At 44.8% G+C, this 20,958-nt stretch overlaps 1 protein-coding gene across 7 annotated transcripts in view; it reads left to right on the forward strand.

The window, feature by feature from the left end:
- The window catches only part of LOC145541076 (ADP-ribosylation factor 2), a 29,348-nt gene extending 12,194 nt beyond the window's left edge, over positions 1-17,154 (forward strand). For 5 of the 7 annotated variants that reach the window (XM_081576442.1, XM_081576439.1, XM_081576438.1 and 2 more), the window contains exons 2-5: positions 1,160-1,326; positions 4,836-4,946; positions 11,557-11,681; positions 15,398-17,154. In XM_081576442.1, coding sequence (XP_081432568.1) covers positions 1,179-1,326; positions 4,836-4,946; positions 11,557-11,681; positions 15,398-15,559 — 546 coding nt within the window. In that variant the 5' untranslated portion in view covers positions 1,160-1,178 and the 3' untranslated portion in view covers positions 15,560-17,154. The remainder of the gene's footprint in view (positions 1-1,159; positions 1,327-4,835; positions 4,947-11,556; positions 11,682-15,397) is intronic. The other 2 variants (XM_081576444.1, XM_081576443.1) reach the window with 1 other exon arrangement.
- The last annotated feature ends 3,804 nt before the right edge of the window (positions 17,155-20,958 follow it).

Genomic DNA, 20,958 nt, shown 5'->3' on the forward strand with positions numbered 1-20,958 from the left:
AGCCCTATTTACAATAGCTAGGACAGGGAAGCAACCTAAATGTCCACTGCCAGGTGAATAGATAAAGAAGCTATGGTACATGTATACAATAGAATATTACTCAGCCATAAAAGTGAACGAAATTGGATCATTTGTAGTGATATGGATGGACCTAGAGTGTTATACAGAGTGATGTAAGTCAGAAAGAGAAAAAAGAACAAATATTGTAAATTAATGCATATATGTAGAATCTAGAAAAATGGTGCAGATGAATCTATTTGCAGGGCAGAAATAGAGACACATTTAGACAATAGACATGAACATGGGGAAGGGGAGGGTGGAGCCAGTTGGGAAGTTGGAATGACATATGTATACTACCATGTGTAAAATAGATAGCTAGTGGGAAATTGCTGTATAGCACAGGGAGCTCAGCTTGGTGCTGTGTGATGACATAGAGGGATGGGATGGGGGATGGAGGGAGGCTTTAGAGGAGGGAATATATGTGTACATATACTGTTGTACAGCAGGAACTGATGCAACATTGTAAAGCAACTATACTCCAATAAAAAAAGAAAATGTAATTTAAAAAAAAAGTGAAGTGATAGTCAACAATGGGTGCTATGGTCTCTCCCCCAATCTTTACCTAGTTAATTTCTTTGTTAGCCATGCAGTTTCCCAGTGCTGTTATTTCCTCACCTCTGAAATTTTTTAGGTTCTCTTTTGGGTCGTGATACTGTTTACTGGCCAAAGGCAACTATTAAATTTCTAAGAGATGTTGAATATCTAACCTGCCTTAAGGAGTTTGCTTCACAGTGTGTAGAATAGACTGGTTCTCTGCTTCATAAGTTCTCATTTCAGAAGTATCAGTTGTATCTGGTGGCATTGCTTCCATACTTAGGGTGATGAAAGCCTGCCACCACTGAGACTGGGCTTCCCATACCTTACTTGGATGCTGCAGTGGAAAAGAGAATTTTTTGGCAAGGCATCAAAAGGCTTAGTTGAGTTTCCCCTTTGAAAACAAGATACTCAGCTCCTTCCTAGCCAAACTATACTTGAAATTGTTCAAGTTTTGCTAGGAGCCACCTCCAGTGGAGGCTTGTATCTCATGTGTATGTCTTGTATTTATGTGTCCGTATCTCTGCAAAGAACCATTACTTTACTTGCCTTTCTTTTCCTTCAGGTCACAGAATACAGTAACAATGGGGAACGTTTTTGAAAAATTGTTTAAAAGTCTCTTTGGGAAAAAGGAGATGCGGATTCTTATGGTGGGTTTGGATGCCGCTGGAAAAACCACCATCTTGTACAAACTGAAGCTGGGAGAGATTGTGACTACCATCCCTACAATAGGTATGTTAACGGCCTGTGACAGGACCAGTGTACACTGCAGTATGTTGTGCTTTTACAAGCTTCTTGCGTGGCTAAATTTTTACTTTGGAGAATCTTGTCCGCCTCATAAACTTCTTGAGGCCAAAACCAGGTAATGTACAATTTCCTAATTGCTTCCTGGTATCTCTGGCACAATGCTAGGTTTATAGGAGAGTCATACAAACACATTTAGGTGGAACAAATTTAACCCTCTTGACTTGACAAAAAAAAAGGAGAAGATAATGATGATTAAAATCAATCTTTTTTCCAGGGGCCTTTCCAAGTGGAAGCATCTTTCCATACCAAGTATGTTCCTGGTGTTTAAAGATGTAGTGTGGAAAAAAGAGAAGGACATAGCATGGGTTTTTTTTTTTCCTTTACTTTGGCTCACACCGACTACTTGAGGTGGTGGTCCACTGATGAATCTGATTTGTTCCATTGCTGGAGGACAATCTGACAATGTAGTTATTCCTGCAAACCAGCTCTGTTTTGTTGGCCATTTACGGCTTTTGCAAAGGCAGTTTTGGCAGAACTTAGTCTGTGCCTCCTGAGCTGCCTCTAGATCCAAACTCCTGAGTGAGAATGGGCTCCCTAGAGGGGCATGTGAATGTCAGTAGTGTTCTGAAAGTTGGATTAGGCACAGGAACCAACTGAGCAACTTCCAGCGTAGGCAGTGGCTTCAGAGATTGCAACATTTAAATGAGGAGGAAACCAGACAGAGAAAATGCTCATACCCATAGCTTTAAAGAATGTTATTAGTCCAGAGAGAAAATAGGATAATTACTTGTTTTTCTCCTTTCATAAACATGATTCATCCTTCCATAATGTCCTACATACAGAAAAAATATAAACAAATGTAAAAAAAAAAAAAAAACCTGTGATTTTGGTGAATTGGTGAATATCTATTTTGTTGTTGTTAATTTATTTTTGGCTGCACTGGGTCTTCATTTCTGAGCACATTCTAGTTGCAACAAGCGGAGGCTACTCTCTGGTTGTGGTGCTCAGACTTATTGCAGCAGCTTCTCTTGTTTCGGAGCACGGGCTCTGGAGTATGGGCTTCGTAGTTATGGCACGTGGGCTTAGTTGCTCCAAGGCATGTGGGATCGTCCCAGACCAAGGAACAAACCATGACCCTTGCATTGGCAGGTGGATTCTTAACCTCTAGACCACTGAAAGGTTGCTCCTGCAAGCCGTGTGTTATGCCAGGATTCATGACCTCCAGAGGAGAGGATTTCAATCCAGGATCAGAGACAAGGCTTGACTACTTGGAGCCTTTTGTGTAGCAAAGTTTTATTAAGGTATAACAGAGATAGGGAAAGCTTCTGACATAGACATCAGAAGGGGACAGAAAGAGTGCCCCCTTGCTAGTTTTGAGCAAGGCATTTTATGTCTGTTGGCAAGCTTCTAATCAGATAAGAGAGACACCTCAAGGCTGAGGGAGTTTCACCAGGCCCCTGTCCCACAATATGCATTTTTGAGATAGAATGGCAACGGTTATGTCATCCCCAATCATAAAACAATTGACGTGAATACTGGTTTGTTGAGCCATTATCAGCCCAAGGTTTGAGAAGAGAAAAAAAAGGTTAGTCTTAGGCAGAACCAGTTTCATCAACAGAGAAGGAAAAAAAACATCTGCCACTTGCAGTTTATTTCCTTCTGTCGCATGGGGACCTCTGGCCTCCCTACCTGTTACCCTCTCACCACCAGGGAAGTCCTGGTGAATATCTCTGTGAAGTCATATGCATGCTGTTTTCCAGCTTACTCTGCATTACACAGCATCTTTGGTTCTCTTGCATGTCATTTCCTCTCTGTGGAAGGCTTTCCTACCTTCTTGCTTACCACCCACAACCCCCGCACCCCCACCCCACCACTTATGTAGCTAAATGCTAGCTTATTCTTTCAGTCGCAGTTGAAGCATCATCTCTCAGGGATGCCTTTTCTGATCCCTTGGATGGTTTTTCCCCTGTTGTAAGTTTCCATAGCAACCTGAACTTCTGAGTAACTCTCAGCACATTTGTCATTGCTCACTCACTGCCTCTCTTCCGAGAGTGTAAATAAGAGCAAGAATCAGGTCTGCCTTGCTCACCACTGTTCTCAAGTGCCTAGCAAAATGCCTGGCACATAGTGGATGTCCAGTAAATATTTGGTGAATGGATTGAATACCGATCTTGCAGTATATCATTGAACTAGTGGCCCCCAATGAATCATGCCCCTCAGTAGCCACACCCCTGCACAGTCCCCTTCCACAGTGATACTGGGCGTGGCCATGTGACATGCTTTGGCCAAGGGCACATCAGCAAATGTGATTCACACAGAGATTGGATAAGTGCTTGTGCCTTGGGGTTTGCCCTTTTGGAACACTACACCACCACATGAGGGAGCTCAGTGCTCCTTGAAAATAAAAAGATCACCTGGAGAAGAGAAGTCCAGCCTACCCCCGAAAGGACTCAATAGCTGAATGCCTCTGCAAGAGGAAGCCCAGGCAACCTTCTGAATTGGGGAGAGGGGAGAATCATTGTTCTAAGCCATGTTCTAAATAAAGCATTGTTCTAAATAATAACCAATACAGATCAACATCCAGTTTTAGTAACTAGATGGTATGTGGCTCTATGTTTAACAAATTTCCACTGATGGATGATTAGGTTAAGTGCAACAGTTCTCTGTAAACGATGCTGATCATTCAAAGACCGGTCAAACGTGGCCGAGCTCACTGAGGAGACTTGAGAATGTACAGCCGAAGAAACGTAAGGAAAATGGGAAGCCAGGGAAGAGTTTCAAGGAGGGAATGAACAGTAGTGTCAGATATAAAATCAAATTAGGTAAGAACTGGAGGGCTGTTGTTGGATTTCTCAATCTTATTAACCTCGGTGAAACCGTGAAGCATGGTGAAGCAGAACTAAGGTGTATTGGGTGAGAGGTGACAAAGTTTGACTTTAAAAGGAAAACGGGGTGGTTGCAGGTGAAGACATGGAGTCAAGGAAGGGTTTCTTTGAAGGATGTAAAAGACCTAAGCCTGCTGAGGAGAACAGGTTGGAGATTTCAAATGGGGCAGAGAAAAGCAATAGTAGAAGGTTCCAGACAGCATGGGTGGACCAGATCCAGCACATGGGTGGATGGAACCAGCATTAGCTGCTTCCTTGTTCCAAGAGGGAGGGAGAGAAGTGTGAATGAAGAGGTAGGTGGGTTTCTGCGGTGTGTGGTGGGAGGCAGAAAGCAGCCCTATCAGTGGCTTCTGTTTGCTCTGAAATCTGCTGGGAGAGGGAGAGGAGGTGTCAGGTGGGAGACTGGAGGGAGTGGAGCAGGTTGGAGACACCTGTCTGATGCACAGAGAGCAAGCTGACTTAACACATTCTGTTGTGTAAGCTACAGATCTTTGACTGGCAAGCTGCTTCATAAACGAAAAATACTGTCCAAATGTTAGCTGAAGTTATTTTGAATTGTTGAGCCAGCAAAAGTCTGCATTAAACACTTTCCCCATCTCCCCGGTGTAGGTTTCAACGTGGAGACAGTGGAGTATAAAAACATCAGCTTCACAGTCTGGGATGTCGGTGGCCAGGACAAAATCAGACCCCTGTGGCGACATTATTTCCAGAACACACAAGGTAGAGATTATCCAGTCTCTCGCCTTGCAACCATTTCTGTTAAACGCATCTAAAGATGGGTACTTGAAGCAAAACCTTGTGGCACTCTGCTCCATTTGGACCGTCAGTCATTCCTTCTCTTTCGACGACCCACTTAAATTTACTGGAGAGGTTTCTTTTTGAGAAGTGGTCCCTGCTTTCTTTGAAAAAAATACTTGGGCTTTAATGCTTTACATAGGAATCTCCTCTTAATCCAGAACAGTTATAAAATGGTTGTCCTGATGAGTTTCATCTTTTGGTTAATTGAAAGTGCCTTAGATAGATGAAGTACCAATTTTTAAAGAATTTGAATTCTGTAAACTCCTTTAAGCCGGTTGAGGATATCTGAAAAATTATGCCTTTGGAGAGAAAGAGATAGACAGTGATGGCTGGAACCCCCAAGCCCAGCACCCTGTGTGGCCATAGTCCCTCCCAGCTTCCCTGTTATCCTACAAGTACATGACCAGGCACAGATATCCTAGATCATTGCCTTGTTTCCTTATTACTGGATGTTTAAATGTTGGAGTTTTAATGTGTCCCACTCCTACGTCAGTCTCTCTGAGTTTTTCCATTAATTATATTTTGGATAACCTTATAAATATTGCCTATCCAGAGATCCATAAGCTGTTCAGATAGTTTTTACACCCTGATTCTCAAACCATCTGGCATCCACATACTCATTTCAGAATTTCCTTGGATTCTTTTCATTTTGAAAATTCTACTACTGATGGTGGGTGTTTTCAGTGCATATGTTTCATAGTAATGACCCATATTTGTCGGTCTTTTCAGTCCAAATACCCAGGTTGACTTCCCCTTTATATTGTATATCATTATTTTAGTGATTACCTTTAACACTTAACTCTACATTATAACAATATAACAATAACTACATTATTGCTTCAATCTATAGATTTAGAATGTCTTTCCTCAGAATAGTGCATTTATCTTTTCTTTCTTCACTTTTGTTAGTGGGAAGTTTAAAACAAAAAGCAAAGAAGATACATAACACATCTCCATGTACCCATTACCCAGCTTCAAAAGTTATCAGCATTTTGCCCAGAGTATGTTATAGCAAATGATGCCTCTTACTCATCGTCCTTCAGTGTTTATTTTAAACTGATAAAACTTTTTGATTTCAATATTTATTTGGCTGTGCCAGGTCTTCCTGCGGCCCACAGGATCTTCAGTTGCAGCATGCAAACTCTTAATTGAGGCACATGGGATCTAGTTCCCTGACCAGGGATCAAACCCAGCCCCCCTGCATTGGGAGCATAGAATCTTAGCTACTGGCCCACCATAGAAGTCCCTAAAGCTTTTTTTAAAAAACTTAATCTCCATGCATTATCCCACTTCCAAAATTAATATCCTTTCTTTACTGTCTGGTACCCAGCCCTTGGGGGATTCCCTGGTGGCTCAGACAGTAAAGAGTCTGGTCTGCCTGTGATGCAGGAGACTGGGATTCAATCCTTGGGTCAGGAAGATTCCTCCGGAGAAGGAAATGGCAACCCACTCCAGTATTCTTGCCTGGAAAATCCCATGGGTGGAGGAGCCTGGCAGGCTATAGCCCATGGGGTCACAAAGGGACACGCCTGGGCGACTTCCCTTTTACCCAGTCCTTATTCAGATTTCTCCAGTTGCGCATTTGACTTGTTTGCATCGGGAATCAAAGTTCACACATTGCATTTCATTGTCAGCCCTCTTTAGTCTCTTACTCTACAACAGTTTATCCCTCCACTGTTTTCTGTCTTTCCATCTGCATTTATTAGCTGAAATCCTTCTAAATAAAGAATTCTTTCATCAAATATTTGGTTTCTCTGAAATATAGTTTATATAAGGAAGGCAGGAAAAAGATATAATTCTTTCCCTTTATTGATTTTCGGAGAAACAGTTTGATGACCTTAGCAGCCTTCCATGATGTTGGTGTTAGTCACTCAGTCGTGTCCGACTCTTTGTGACTACGTGGTCTGTAGCCTGCCAAGCTCCTCTGTGGATGGAATTCTCCAGGCATGGAATTCTTCCCTGATGACTCTGAGATTTTTATGTCTTACTCTTCAATCTGTTGCAGACAGTATATGTTTTGACACTTAGTAGTTGTTGTTTAATCACTAAATTGTGTCCAACGCTTTTGTGACCCCGTGGACTGTGGCCTGCCAGGCTCCTTTGTCCGTGAGATTTCCCAGGCAAGAATACTGAAGTGGGTTGCCTCTCTCTGGGGGATCTTCCTGACCTAGGGATTGAACCCATGTATCCTACATTGGCAGGCAGATTCTTTACCAGTGAGCCATCTGGGAAGCCCATTCAGTGTAATGATTCAAATGTTAATCTCATCCAAAAACACACTCACAGACACACCCAGAAAACCATTTGACCAAATGTCTGGGCACCCTGTGACCAGTCCAGTCGACACATAAAATTAACTATCCAGAGACAGAGTTGGACACGACTGAGGTGACTTAGCAGCATGTCCTCATTCTCTGAAGGGTTCCCTTCTCCCACCCTTTTAAGAGTTGTCACACTCAGTCACCAAGTAGAAATGCCTTTTTATTTTCAATCTTCTATTTATAGCAAGCCTAATTTTATTGAGTTTCAATAGCTATTGCTTTGATGGTAGGGAACTGGCTATATTCTAGGACCTTCGGGTGGGTGGTTTGGACTCTTCATGAAATAAGCAACTGGGGCCTCTTTGAAGAATGGATTTTCTGTTTGGTGGGTCCAAGCATTGCAGCCACTAGTAACCTTGGATGTTGCCCTTATTTTTCCTGGCACCTTTGCAACAGACAGGCTGTCTTTTTTAATTTAAATTTTCTTCTTCATCAGTATGGTGAGCAGAACAGACTTAGTAATAGCTTAGCTCTCAATTAAGACAGTTAACTGGGTGTAGATTGGAATGTGAACTGTTTACGGGATTTCTTAGTTGATTTATCATATGTGTGCTCAGTTGCTCAGTCGTGTCCAATTCTTGGACCCCATGGACTGTAGCCCACCAGGCTTCTCTTGTCCATGGAATTCCCGAGGCAAGAATACTGGAGTGGGTTGCCATTTTCTGCTCCGGGGGATCTTTCCAACCCAGGGATTGAACCTGTGTTGCTTGTGTCTCCTGCACTGGCAGGTGGATTTTCTTAGAGAAGGCATAAAATAGTTCATTAGATAGGCCATTAGTTGTAATGTGCAAAGATTTTTCTCCTTGATTTAGGTTCAGTTATTTTAATTTGCTAAATAGCGATGTATTTATATGGTTTAAAATTTAAAGAAGTGAAAGTATACAGGGCAGAGTCACCACCTCATTCCTGCCCCCAAACCACCCGGTTCCTCTTCCCATTTTTATTTCTTGTTTATCTGTCCAAAGATGTTTTATGCGTATACAGGCAGCTGTGGATACATATTTCTACCCACTTCTAAAAACAAATCACAGCACACTATTCATTGGTAGTTTTACCTTTTTTTAGGTTTTCTTAGTTCGGAAGTGTAGTCAGTCTGGTGCTGGGTTCTTTTGTTTCTCACACAAGGATCTAAATAAAAAGAGTGTAAAATGGGACCTAATATTTATAAACCTTTATTTTTTATTAGGAATGGCCAAGGGATCATATGTCAGTTTCTACTCTATCAGTTTTGCATGGGAGACTAAGGGTCTTCTAAGAATTCAGGAAAACCTCCTTTGCTCCGCTATGATCAGAGTCCAGAGACTTACTGGCAGCCTATCAAGTCTTTGGGGGAAGTTTTTAACATTTTGCAGTTTTGGGGTCTGATGTGATGTAACAGACATGACTTTGACTCTCATGTAAGCCCCAGACAGTCAGAAGCTGTGGGCGCTCCCGTCTGCTGGAGTGGGCTGTTCCGGGCAGCTGGTCAGGCAGCTGTTGGGTGGGCCTGGGAAGCATGGGGGTGTCAGGAGTGGGGGAAGGGGTGTGTGGAAAGGGCCAAGGGCCAGCACAAGTTTTCCCTCCTAGACACGGTGGTGAGGTCTCAGTGTAAGAAGGAAGCCGGAGGACGTCTCATCCCACTACCCTTTTCCCGCCAGCAGAGTCCCTTCTGTGGGCTCCCACAGTGGCCACTGAAGCTGCTCACAAGTATCTCCAGTGAGGAGCAGGCCTCTTGAGGCGGCCCACGGCCCCTGCAGTTCTGTCGACTCTTTTTTTTTTTTTTAATTTTTAAAAATTTACTTCTTTGACTGCATCAGGCCTTAGTTGCAGCTTACGGGATCTTCATTACATCACGTGGGTCTGGCTTCGTTGCTCCGTGGCATGTGGGATCTTAGTTCCTCAACCAGGGATTGAACCCGAGTCCCCTGCATTGCAAGGCAGATTCTTCACCGCTAGACCACTAGGGAAGTCCCCTGTTGACTATCACCTCAAGCTCCTGTAGATGTACCCACTGATCTTCCATCTACGTCCAACAAGTTGAACCTCTGTATGTCATAGCTTTTAGATATTTGAAGACAGCCATCAGTCCCCTCAGTGAATGTTTTCTGTAGGCAAAGTACTCCCAGTTACATCAATTGTTTTTCGCAGGACATAGTATCTAATTCCTCTGCCATCCTCGTCAGTCTTTGCCCTTCCAGTTCGTCTGTGTCTTAGAGTTTGGAGTCAGCACCAACCGCGTAACACGCCCAGGATGTTCTGACTGATGCACTGTAGCTTAGGCTTTTTGGTGCCCATATTTTAGAGACTGAGCTGCTCTCTCTTCTGTTGATACAGCCTGGGGTCACTATTATTAAATAGTTCTTCTGGTAGCCACTTCCTATTTTTGTCTGCCAGAGGGCTTATTGTCAGCTAACCCCCCAGTTGTTACCACCATTAATGTCACATGGACCACTGCTCAGAGCCTCTTCCCATCCTGCGTGTGGATTGTGTGCCGTTTTCCTCCTGGGCCCTGCCTCTGGAGACCCTGTGGCTCCAGCTCTTCTGCCAGCCAGTGTGGCAGTGCCCAGGTCTGTGCAGGTTTCAGCCCCCTTGGCTCAGATACAACGTGTCAGTCCCATTCTTTGAGCCGTCTCTTGCTTCCTGCGATTTCTCTGCTGCTGTAGTATGAGATGCTGCAAAGATTTCTGACACCAATTGCCTGGGGTTGGGCCATACTCACAGGGTAAGGGCAGAAGACGCCCTCACTGCAGACACCGGCTGCAAATTCAGGGCTCCCCAAACCACCCTCACTTTTTTTCAGCTGTTCACAAATTTGGCAGTTCCCAGTGTCCCTTCAGGTTCTTTTTGTTGTTGTTAATTGGCTGCACTGGGTCTTAGTTTTCGGCATGTGGGATCTAGTTCCCAGACCAGGATCGAACCCAGGCCCCCCGCATTGGAAGCCTGGAGTCTTAACTACCCGGGAAATCCCCCTTCAGATTCGGTCTTCATTAAAACAACTCACAGGACTCAGATTGCTACACTTACAGCTCCAGTTTTATTATATAGCAGGATACAGGTGAACCAACCAAAGGAAGAGGTGTATGTGGGAGGCACACAGGTACACACGGCTTGTGTCCTTCCTGTGGGTCGGAGTGCATTACCCTGTGGCCCATAGATGTGCTACATACCCAGAGCGTTGCCAACCAGGGAAGACTGTCTGAACTTGGATGTTCATAGATTGTTGCTGGGTCTTTGTCATGTAGGCATGATGTAGAAATGATGTAACTAAACATGAGCCTAACGTTTTCTCTCTTTATTCTTTTAAATAATTTTTATTGGAGTGTAGTTGCTTTACAACCTTGTGTTAGTTTCTGCTATACAGCAAAATGTATACATAAGTATACATATACTTATATCCCCTCCCTTTTGGACTTCCTTCCCATTCAGGTGACCACAGTGCATTAAGTAGTTTCCTGTGCTATAGAGTAGGTTCTCATTAGTTACCTATTTTATACATAGTATCAGTAGTGTATATGTGTCAACCCTGATCTCCCAATTCCTGCCCCCTCTTCCCCCTTGGTATCCATACATTTGTTTTTTACATCTGTGTGTCTATTTCTGCCTTGCAAATAGGATCATCTATACCATTTTTCTAGATTCCACATATATGCATTAATGTACAGTATTTGTTTTTCTTTTTCTGACTTACTTCATTCTACATGACACCCTCTAGGTCCATCCATGTTTCTACAAATGAGCCAATTTTATTCCTTTTATGGCTGAGTAATATTCCATTGTGTGTATGTATCGCATCTTCTTTATCCATTCCTCGGTTAATGAGCATTTAGGTTGTTTCCATGTCCTGGCTCTTGTAAACAGTGCTGCGGTGAACATTGGGGTACACGTGTCTGTTTGAATTATGGTTTTCCCTGGGCATATGCCCAGTAGTGGGATTGCTGGGTCATATCGTAGTTCTGTTTTTAGTTTTTTAAGGAATCTCCATGCTGTTTTCCATAGTGGCTATATTCTCTGTCTACTCTTGTTATTGTTGATCTGTTGAGGGGCCATAGTGCCTCTGAAAAAGGCTGGCTGGGTGTCCAGCAGGCTTCCCACCTCTGGAGATTGTATATATGCTTCCATATTGATTGCTTTCAGTGAAACCACACACGTAAGCAGGCAGAGGGTGTCAGGACTTGTGAACAGCTAACCCTCCCCAGGTTCAGATTACTAACAAGCTGGTGCTTTCCATTCAGGTCTGATTTTCGTGGTCGACAGTAATGACAGAGAGCGGGTCAATGAAGCCCGAGAAGAACTAACCAGAATGTTAGCCGAAGACGAACTCAGAGATGCAGTCTTACTGGTGTTTGTAAATAAACAGGTATGTCACTAGCTGTCTGAATCCTGGGACTGAAAAGTACTACCAGCTGCTCACTTTAAAAATAGAGATATTTAATTAGCTGCCTGCCTCCCTCTCGCTAGTCCCTCCCGTAACCTTTCCCTCCACCTCCTTTTTAGCTTGGATCTTATATTCGTTCACTCGCTCACCAAACATCCACTGAGCATTCACTAAGATCCAGGCATTGTTTGGGGTATTGGTGATACAGCAGTGAACCAGACAGAAATCCCTGAGTTCACAGAGTTTGCGTTCTAGTGGGTAGAGCGTCAGTCAGTAACGGATATGTCCTATGTCTAGGGGAAGTCATGGGAGAAGGGGCAGGTGTGGAGAAGGATCAGAGGGCCTCTCTGATAAGAGGACGTCTGATCAGATGACATCTCGCTGCCGTGTAGCACAGGGAGCTGAGCTCAGCTCAACACTCTGTGATGACCTAGGAGGGTGGGGTGGGGTGGGAGGGAGAGCATGTATGTATACATACAGCTGATTCACATTGTTGTACAACAGAAACGAACACCACATTGTAAAGCAATTACACTCCATTTAAAAAATAGATAAGCTATAAGAATATGTTGTACAACACAAGGAATACAGCCTATATTTTATAAGAAATATAAATGGAGTATAACTTTTAAAATTGTGACTCATTAAATTGTATACCTGTAAGCTATATAATATTGTACATCAACTGTATTTTAATTTTAAAAAAAAGATGACCCGTGCAGGCCCTCAGGAAGGGAGCCAGACTGTTCTAGGAAGAACAAGGCAGCCAGTGCAGCTGGGATGGGGTGGTGTGGGGTTGGGGGGGACAGCAAAGGAGGAGATGAATTGGATCATATGGGGCCAGTCCTTGAGGAAACTCAGATTCCACGTAAATAACACAAAGCAGTTAAAGTGGGGGTAGGAGGAAAATGTGGAACCATCCAACCTCAGGATGAGAAGCTGAAGTAAGGGTGGAAAAGAAGGTGGAATCCTGTGGAAGTTACCGGTCTGAGATAAACAGTCACATTTTGATGCATTTCCCCCTACTTTCTCCTTCACAAATACATTCGTTATGTAATTGAGATCGTACCATTTTGACAGTGTTGCACCCTGTTTCGTCATTTCAGATTTATCAGAGGCGTGTTCTCTTGTCATCTAGCTCTTTGTAAGCACTATTTTAAATGGTGGGGGCATCATCGTTCACTTGGCTATTACCCCACCATTAGATTCGATGTCAGTTTGAGGTTCATTAGTGCATATGGACTTTGATAAAAGAGAACGTTTGTTCTTTTTAATTATAGAACCAGGACATGTTCAGGGTGTAGATCCGCAGACAATTCACAATATCGAGTGAAACATTCTAGCCCCACTTTTCAGGATAAAAACATTGTTAAATTCCTTAAGGTCTCTCTCCAGAGCTTATTCCGCATTCTGTTTTGCAACATGCTTCTTAGCATATCTTTGATGTCCTTCCAAAGCATTGTCTGGATCTACTTTGTTCTTTTTTTATTTTTTCGGCCGCGCTACGCGGCATGTGGGATCTTATTTCCCCAGCTCAGTTCAGTCATTCAGTTGTGTCCGACTCTTTGCGACCCCATGAGCTGCAGCACGTCAGGCCTCCCTGTCCAACACCAACTCCCGGAGCCCACCCAAACTCATGTCAGTGATGCCATCCAACCGTCTCATCCTCTGTCGTCCCATTCTCCTCCTGCCCTCAATCTTACCCAGCATCAGGGTCTTTTCAAATGAGTCAGCTCTTCACATCAGGTGGCCAAAGTATTGGAAATTCAGTTTCAACATCAGACCTTCCAATGAACACCCAGGACTGATCTCCTTTAGGATGGACTGGTTGGATCTCCTTGCAGTCCAAGGGACTCTCAAGAGTCTTCTCCAACACCACAGTTCAAAAGCATCAATTCTTCAGCGCTCAGCTTTCTTCACAGTCCAACTCTCACATCCATACATGACTATTGGAAAAACCATAGCCTTGACTAGACGGACCTTTGTTGGCAAAGTAATGTCTCTGCTTTTTAATATGCTGTCTGCTGCTGCTGCTGCTAAGTTGCTTCAGTCGTGTCCGACTCCGCGCGACCCCACAGACGGCAGCCCACCAGGCTCTGCCATCCCTGGGATTCTCCAGGCAAGAACACTGGAGTGGGCTGCCATTTCCTTCTCCAGTGCATGAAAGTGAAAAGTGAAAGTGAAGTAGCTCAGTTGTCTCTGACTCCTAGCGACCCCATGGACTGCAGCCCACCAGGTTCCTCCATCCATGGGATTTTCCAGACAAGAGTACTGGAGTGGGGTGCCATTGCCTTCTCCAAATATGCTGTCTAGGTTGGTCATAATTTTCCTTCCAAGGAGTAAGCGTCTTTTAATTTCATGGCCGCAGTCACCATCTGCAGTGATTTTGCAGCTTTGATTTTTTGCAGCCCCAAAAAATAAAGTCTCACTGTTTCCATTGTTTCCCCATCTATTTGCCATGAAGTGATGGGACCAGATGCCATGATCTTAGTTTTCTGAACGTTGAGCTTTAAGCCAACTTTTTCACTCTCCTCTCTCTCTTTCATCAAGAGGCTCTTTAATTCTTCTTCACTTTCTTCCATAAGGGTGGTGTCATCTGCATATCTGAGGTTATTGATATTTCTCGCAGCAATCTTGATTCCAGCTTGTGCTTCCTCCAGCCCAGCGTTTCTCATGATGTACTCTGCATATAAGTTAAATAAGCAGGGTGACAATAGACAGCCTTGACGTACTCCTTTTCCTATTTGGAACCAGTCTGTTGTTCCATGTCCAGTTCTAACTGTTGCTTCCTGACCTGCATACAGGTTTTTCAAGAGGCAGGTCAGGTGGTCTGGTATTCCCATCTCTTTCAGGATTTTCCACAGTTTATTGTGATCCACACAGTCAAAGGCTTTGGCATAGTCAATAAAGCACAAATAGACGTTTTTCTGGAGCTCTCTTGCTTATTTCCCCAACCAGAGATCAAAACCTGTAGCCCCTGCATTGGAAGCTCAGAGTCTTAACCACTGGACTGCCAGGAAAGTCCTCACATCTACCTTGTTCTTTCATGCTAATTTATTCAAATTCAGTTTCAGGTTACTACATGCCAGACATAGTTCTAGGCACTAGGAATACATCAGAGAACAAGATAGACAGAGATTCCTTCCATGGTAAAACTTACATTCTAGTTACAGGAGGCGGATAATAAACATACCAAGTCAGTCAATTTTGTAATATAGTAAACTTGTGGTGAGGGCTGTATTTAAAACGATGAAGCAGGACAGTTAGGAGGGGTCGTGGGGGCACAAGGACCTCGCAGAGCATCCTGAGAACTTGGGCTCTTACACTGAGAGAGACAAAGCTGTCGCAGGGTGTTAATTGAAGGACTTGATCTGACTTCACTGACCGCCAAGTTGAGGATAGACTTTTCTGGGAGGAAGAGCAGAAGCAGGGAGAACAACTCAGGAGTAATTTCAGTAATCCAAGCGAGAAGCAGTCAGACTCTAAATATATTTTGCAGGTAGAGCCAATGGGCTTTCCCAGCGTGGAGCTGTGAGAGTGGAGAGAAAGAGAGGGAAGAAACAATTCAGGGCGATTTCAAGGTTGGAGGCCTGAGCCTCTAGGTGGCCAGAGTTAAGAGCAGGTGTTGGGAAAGAGTATGGTATTCCATTAGGTGGACAGAACATTGCTGAACTGACTTCTGAATATTCTCTTCCAAGGATCTTCCCAACGCTATGAACGCAGCAGAGATAACAGACAAGCTTGGCTTACATTCCCTCCGCCAGAGAAACTGGTACATTCAGGCTACTTGTGCCACCAGTGGAGATGGGCTTTACGAAGGCCTGGACTGGCTCTCCAACCAGCTCAAAAACCAGAAGTGACGGGAGGTGCCACGCTCCCCGTGCGTCGTGGCAAAGTCAGCTGGCCTCTTGTGTGTGCATGTGTGCGTGTGAGGAGCCGAGTGTGGGTGTGTGGCCGGGCGTGGGAGCAGCTTTCTCACATAGTGCCTTATACATGCTCTAACGAAACCAGTCTTACATGTGAAGAACAACCAGTGTTACATTTTCTACACTACCTTCCATTTCAATAGCTTTGATGACCAGCTTTGCAGTCCATGGGGGAGTCCCAAGGGCTCCCCCATGCCCAAGCGCCGGACAGGTCTTTGCGATGGGAAAGTAGGGGGAGGGTGGGCCGTGGACTGCCTTCACTTGTGTGATTTTGGCCCAGGCCTGGGGTCTCGGCACGCCTGGGGGTCCTGTTAGACTCTGGCATCCTTTTGCTAAAAAAAAAAGGAAGGCTCAAATTAAAAAGGCCCTTGCTTACCACAGATGTAAAGTTCAGATCTGAACTTATTTTCTAGCCCAGAGGTCCTGGTTTAATGTACTTTACTGAGAGAAATCAGTGATCTTATTCTATGAGAAGGAAAAAAAACAAACCCATAACACTAGACCCCGTAACACGAAAATCTTCGAATCCTTCCTTCCTTTGACTCTTATTTGCCAAATGGAGACCCTTTGGGGTGGGCACCCAGCACGTGGCAAGGCTCTTTACCGGGGCTGCCCCGCCACGAACCAGGCTGGGTTAAGGAGGGGCGATGCCTTCGTGTTCCTCATCGCCTCTCCGAGGCTGCTGCTTCCACTCCTCTGCTCTGCGCTGAATGTTCTCCGCCTGAAGCAGGAGCTTGGCTCCCCAGATGGAAGCAGAACCATGTACAGCATGTTAGTCCAACTTGCGGTTTGGGTTAGCTGCTCTTCCCAGAACCACACACCCAGGAGTTCTGAGAGTTTGTGAAGAATCAAGGGGTTAAATTTGGGCGACGAGACGCCCGGCAGCCAAGTTGGTTGGTGCTAAATTTTGCCATGAAAGATGTCTAGTCCAGGCCACTCTCCGTGGCACTGAGACTCCCTCTTCTGATTGGCAATCATGACTTTAACGTGGAAATGTTCTCTATGTTGTCCTCAAAGTAGAGGTAACAATGGCCTGGAAACGAGCTGGGTTCGCTCAATAGTCTGGAGCTGTTTTGTCCAGACAGCTGTTGGCCAAATTTGTACCTAAGTTCTTCCACTACTACCTTTTAAAATTGCTTTTTCAAAAAAAAAAAAAAAACAACTTCGTTTTAGATTACAGAGGAGGAGTGTGTAAAATGAATTTTAACAAAAGTAAACCTTGTTGATAACCACGAAGTTGCTATGACTCGGAAGAAATTTCATGCTGTGATCAATGTGGAGTGTAACGTTTTTCCTTAAGACACTGACTTTAAAGAATGTTCCTTACAGTACTGGCAGCAAAGTCCAGATTTGATTTTTAAACCATGTAGTTAAGTCCTGAGAAATATTTAGATTGTGCGCCTCAAATTGGCAGGGAGTGTGTCTTACCTTTTTGTAGTTATGCTTAGTGCGTGTGCCCGGTACCGTGCTGGGCCTTATCAAACACTTGTTGATTGGTTGGACAATAAAGACTTGCTTTGGAAGGAGGAGAGGACAGCCATGTGCTTCCGGATGTCTTGAGCGTCTTTAAAATCCCTTCCCCTCTCCATCTCAGCAGACTTGCTGTTAACTCCCAGGGCACTTGTACAAAAGGCAACACATCCCGGGGTGCTGTCTGGGCCCTCCTGCCTTCAGTGGTGCTCCTCATTCTTACCTTCCATGATACTTGGAACTACTGTGGTCTTTCTCTGGATTTGGAGCTGATGATTTATGGTTAGTGGATCAGTGGGGGCACTTCAGTGTAGTGCCTTTGAACAAAGGCTTGGGTCCCTGAAAGCCATATTCACATCCCACCTGTGTCCTCACTAGCTGCCTGGCCTCAGGCCTCTCATTCTTTGCCTCCGTATCCCTGAGCCTCTGTTTGCTTAACTGTTAAATGGGCATAATAATACCTACCTCATAGGGTTGTGAGGATGAAATGTCTCAGACCTTTGTTTTCCTTGCCTGGTGTTTCCCTGAGGATATTTTGATGTCTCAAGTGTGAACAGCAGTGCTGGCCACAAATTGATGAGCATATTTTTTGGGGGGGGTGTGGCTTGTGGGATTTTAGTTCCCCAACCAAGAATTGAACCCAGGCCCATGGCATTGAGACCACAAAGTCCTAACCACCAGACCGCCAGGAAATTCCCTGATCAGCATTATTTAAAGGAGCAGTGAAGTGGGATGGGATAGGGCTTTATTTAATCTCTCCCTCTATTCACCTTCTAATCCCATTGAATCCCCCGTCCTTTCTAACTTGGGAAGTGCTAATAAGACCAGTTCGGATGCTTGTTTAAAAAAGCGTGTTGCTGTGTCCCACACTTACTTTTTTTAATTTTCTGGTTTTTCGCATATTCCAAGTTTTGCAGCCACCACTGCTAATTTTAGACTATGTTCATCACCCCTCAAAGAAAACCTGGATCTGTTCCCTAATCCTCCCTTTCCTATGGCCCCTGGCCACCGTTTATCGACTTCCTGTTTCTATGGATTCGCCTATTCTGGGCAGGTGTGGGTCCTAGGTAGTTGCTTCCTGAAGCCCTGAGTTGCTGTTGGCCTGAATACAGCCTGTAAACAGGTGAGGCAGAGCCCCAGGGAAGAGACTGCCTCATAGGTGACCCTAAAATTTATTACCTTGCGAGGGAAAGGGGTGCTTCTAATCAGTATGCAAGGGCACAAGGCATACCTGGGGATGTATGGTTACCCTCTCAGAATAGAGAGAGCTTTGAATCTGGAATCAAAGTCGCTGCACCCCCCCCGCCCCGCCCCCAATTTCCCCACCTGTAAGGAAGTTCCTAGGCTTACCTGGGGGACAGCTCTGTGTGAGTGAGTGCCAAGAATACAGGGGTAATGGGGGAGACCCATGAGTCAATTCTATATATGTGATTTGATCTATTTAAAACAATGCCTTGACAGAGCTGAGAATATTCACATATGAGTTGCTCAAAACAAGTGGCTTTTTACTCCCGTGAAGGTCGGTTTCAAGTAACATGAAGCATGATAACTTGAGAAGACCTGAGTTCTTTATCCACAGGTATCTGGAGGCTGTCAAACAGTACACGGAAAATCTGACAATGCTCTCTGGAGACCCTTTTTTTCCTTTGAAATTTTTGATACTGAGTTTCACCTTTTTGGCAGCAGCTTTATTAAGATACATTTCCATGAATTCACAGATTTTCTTCAGTCATATCCTCCCAGATTGTGCAACCATTGCTGCAATCAATTTTTTTCATTTATTTGGCTGTGTCAGGTCTTAGTCACAGCACTTGGATCTTTGTTGCCAAGATGTAGGATCTTTTGTTGTGGGCCACAGGCTCACGGACTCAGTAGTTGCAGTGCAAGGGCTTAGTTATTCCACGGCATGTGGGATCTTAGTTCCCCAACCAGGGATCGCACCCTCGTCCCCCGCATTGCCAGGCAGACTGTTAACCACTGGACCACCAGGGAAGTCCTATTTTATTTCTTTGGCCATACCACGCAGCACGTGGGATCCCAGTTCCCTGACCAGGAATGGAACCCACGCCCCATACACTGGAAACACAGTCTTAACAACTGGACCGTCACGGAAGTCCTGCAATCAACTTTAGAACATTTTCATCACTCTGAAAAGAAACCCTGCAGCCTGTAGCAGTCACTCCCCATTTTTTCATACCTCTCAACCCTAGGCCATTACTAACCACTGGTCTCCTTTCTATCTAGATTTAGGAGGACACTTTAAACTTTGCTTTTTCACCACCAGGTAGTCTTTGAGATGTACCACACTAAGAACTTTTTTCCTATTTTGATTTTCATTGTTGTAAGTGTTCTTGCCTGGAGAATCCCAGGGACGGAGGAGCCTGGTGGGCTGCCGTCTATGGGGTCACACAGAGTCGGACACGACTGACGCGACTTAGCAGCAGTAGCAGCAGCAATACACAGCATAGGAGGGTTTCCCTGGTGGCTCAGACGGTAAAAGAATCTGCCTGCAATGCAAGAGACCCAGCTTCGATCCCTGGGTCAGGAAGATCCCCTGGAGAAGGGAATGGCTACCCACTCCAGTATTCTTGCTTGGAGAATTCCAAGGACAGAGGAGCCTGGTGGACTATGCAGTCCATGTGGTCACAAAGAGTTAGACACCACTAAGCATGTATGCACGAAGCTTGCTACTGCACGTGTTGCCACTAGGTGGTGCTGCTGCTCCACCTGACACAGCCCTGGATGGCGTGGGCCATGGGGGTTCCCAAGCGTGGGAGAATCCATTTTCTTGCCTGGACACCAAGAATGACCCAGAAAACTACAGCTAGGAATATGCCTGGAAGAGAAAGACGAAACGGGCACCCAGAGTACCCAGGAATTGTGAGTGCCAATAAAATAAAGGTGGCAGCAACAATTGTTGATTGTGAAGAATTAACCTCTATTTACTGAGCATAGTGGGTACTGTTCTAGACACTGTGCACACATCATCTCTAATTGTCACACCCAGCAAGTCATGTGTATTGTATCTGCTTTACAAAGCAGGAAACCAAGGTTCAAGGATACAAAGTGACTTGATGGTGGCCGCATGGTCATGATTCAAAAGCAGGTCTGGGGCTCCGGGGTCATGTCCTTCCACTCCACACTACTGCCATAGGCTCTGGCCTCCAGAGGTCGGTAGAGGGAGAGGGAAGGCAGCAAAAGTGCCCAGTGGAGACATCTGGGAAGGGACACAGAGCAGCACTTGAAGAACTGTGTCAGCTGGCACGCCCTGGGAATGAGGAGTGGATGGAGGGGAAGAGCCAGGGCAATGAGATGCACTGAGGCCAGTGGAGACCTGGACTTACCCTGGATGCTGGTAATGTTCCTGGGAAGTAAAAGAGATAATCACAGTGTTCTAAAACTGGATTGTGGTGATGGTTGCATAACTATAAATTTACTAAGAACCAGCAAATTGTTCACTTACAATGGGTGAATTGTGTGATGTGTGAATATTCAGTAAAGCTATGAAGTTTATTATCATGAAACCAATAGCGACGAGGGTGCCGACTCAGTGGGTCCCAGCAGTGCTCTAGGCACTCTGAGAAGAGAGGTGAGTAGCGTCTCAGAGTAGGAAGCCTGACCGATGGCTGTCCAGAGTCTGTTTGAATGCTTTGAGTGTCAGGGAGCTCAGTACCTCATAAAGCAGCCCATTCTAGCTTGGGATAACTCTCTCCAACCCCTTGAAACTTGAAGTCTGTCTTTGTCTTTATCCTGTCATGCAGAATAAATCTCTTTGCTTTACCATGTGCCATCTCTTTTACTGCTCAAGGACAGTCACTGCATTCTCCCTAAGTCATTGTTATCCCATATAGAAATCCCCAAGG

The sequence above is a fragment of the Giraffa tippelskirchi genome, chromosome 3 (assembly GCF_054371585.1).
Source record: "Giraffa tippelskirchi isolate mGirTip1 chromosome 3, T2T-mGirTip1v1.2.pri, whole genome shotgun sequence".
Lineage (NCBI taxonomy): Eukaryota > Metazoa > Chordata > Mammalia > Artiodactyla > Giraffidae > Giraffa > Giraffa tippelskirchi.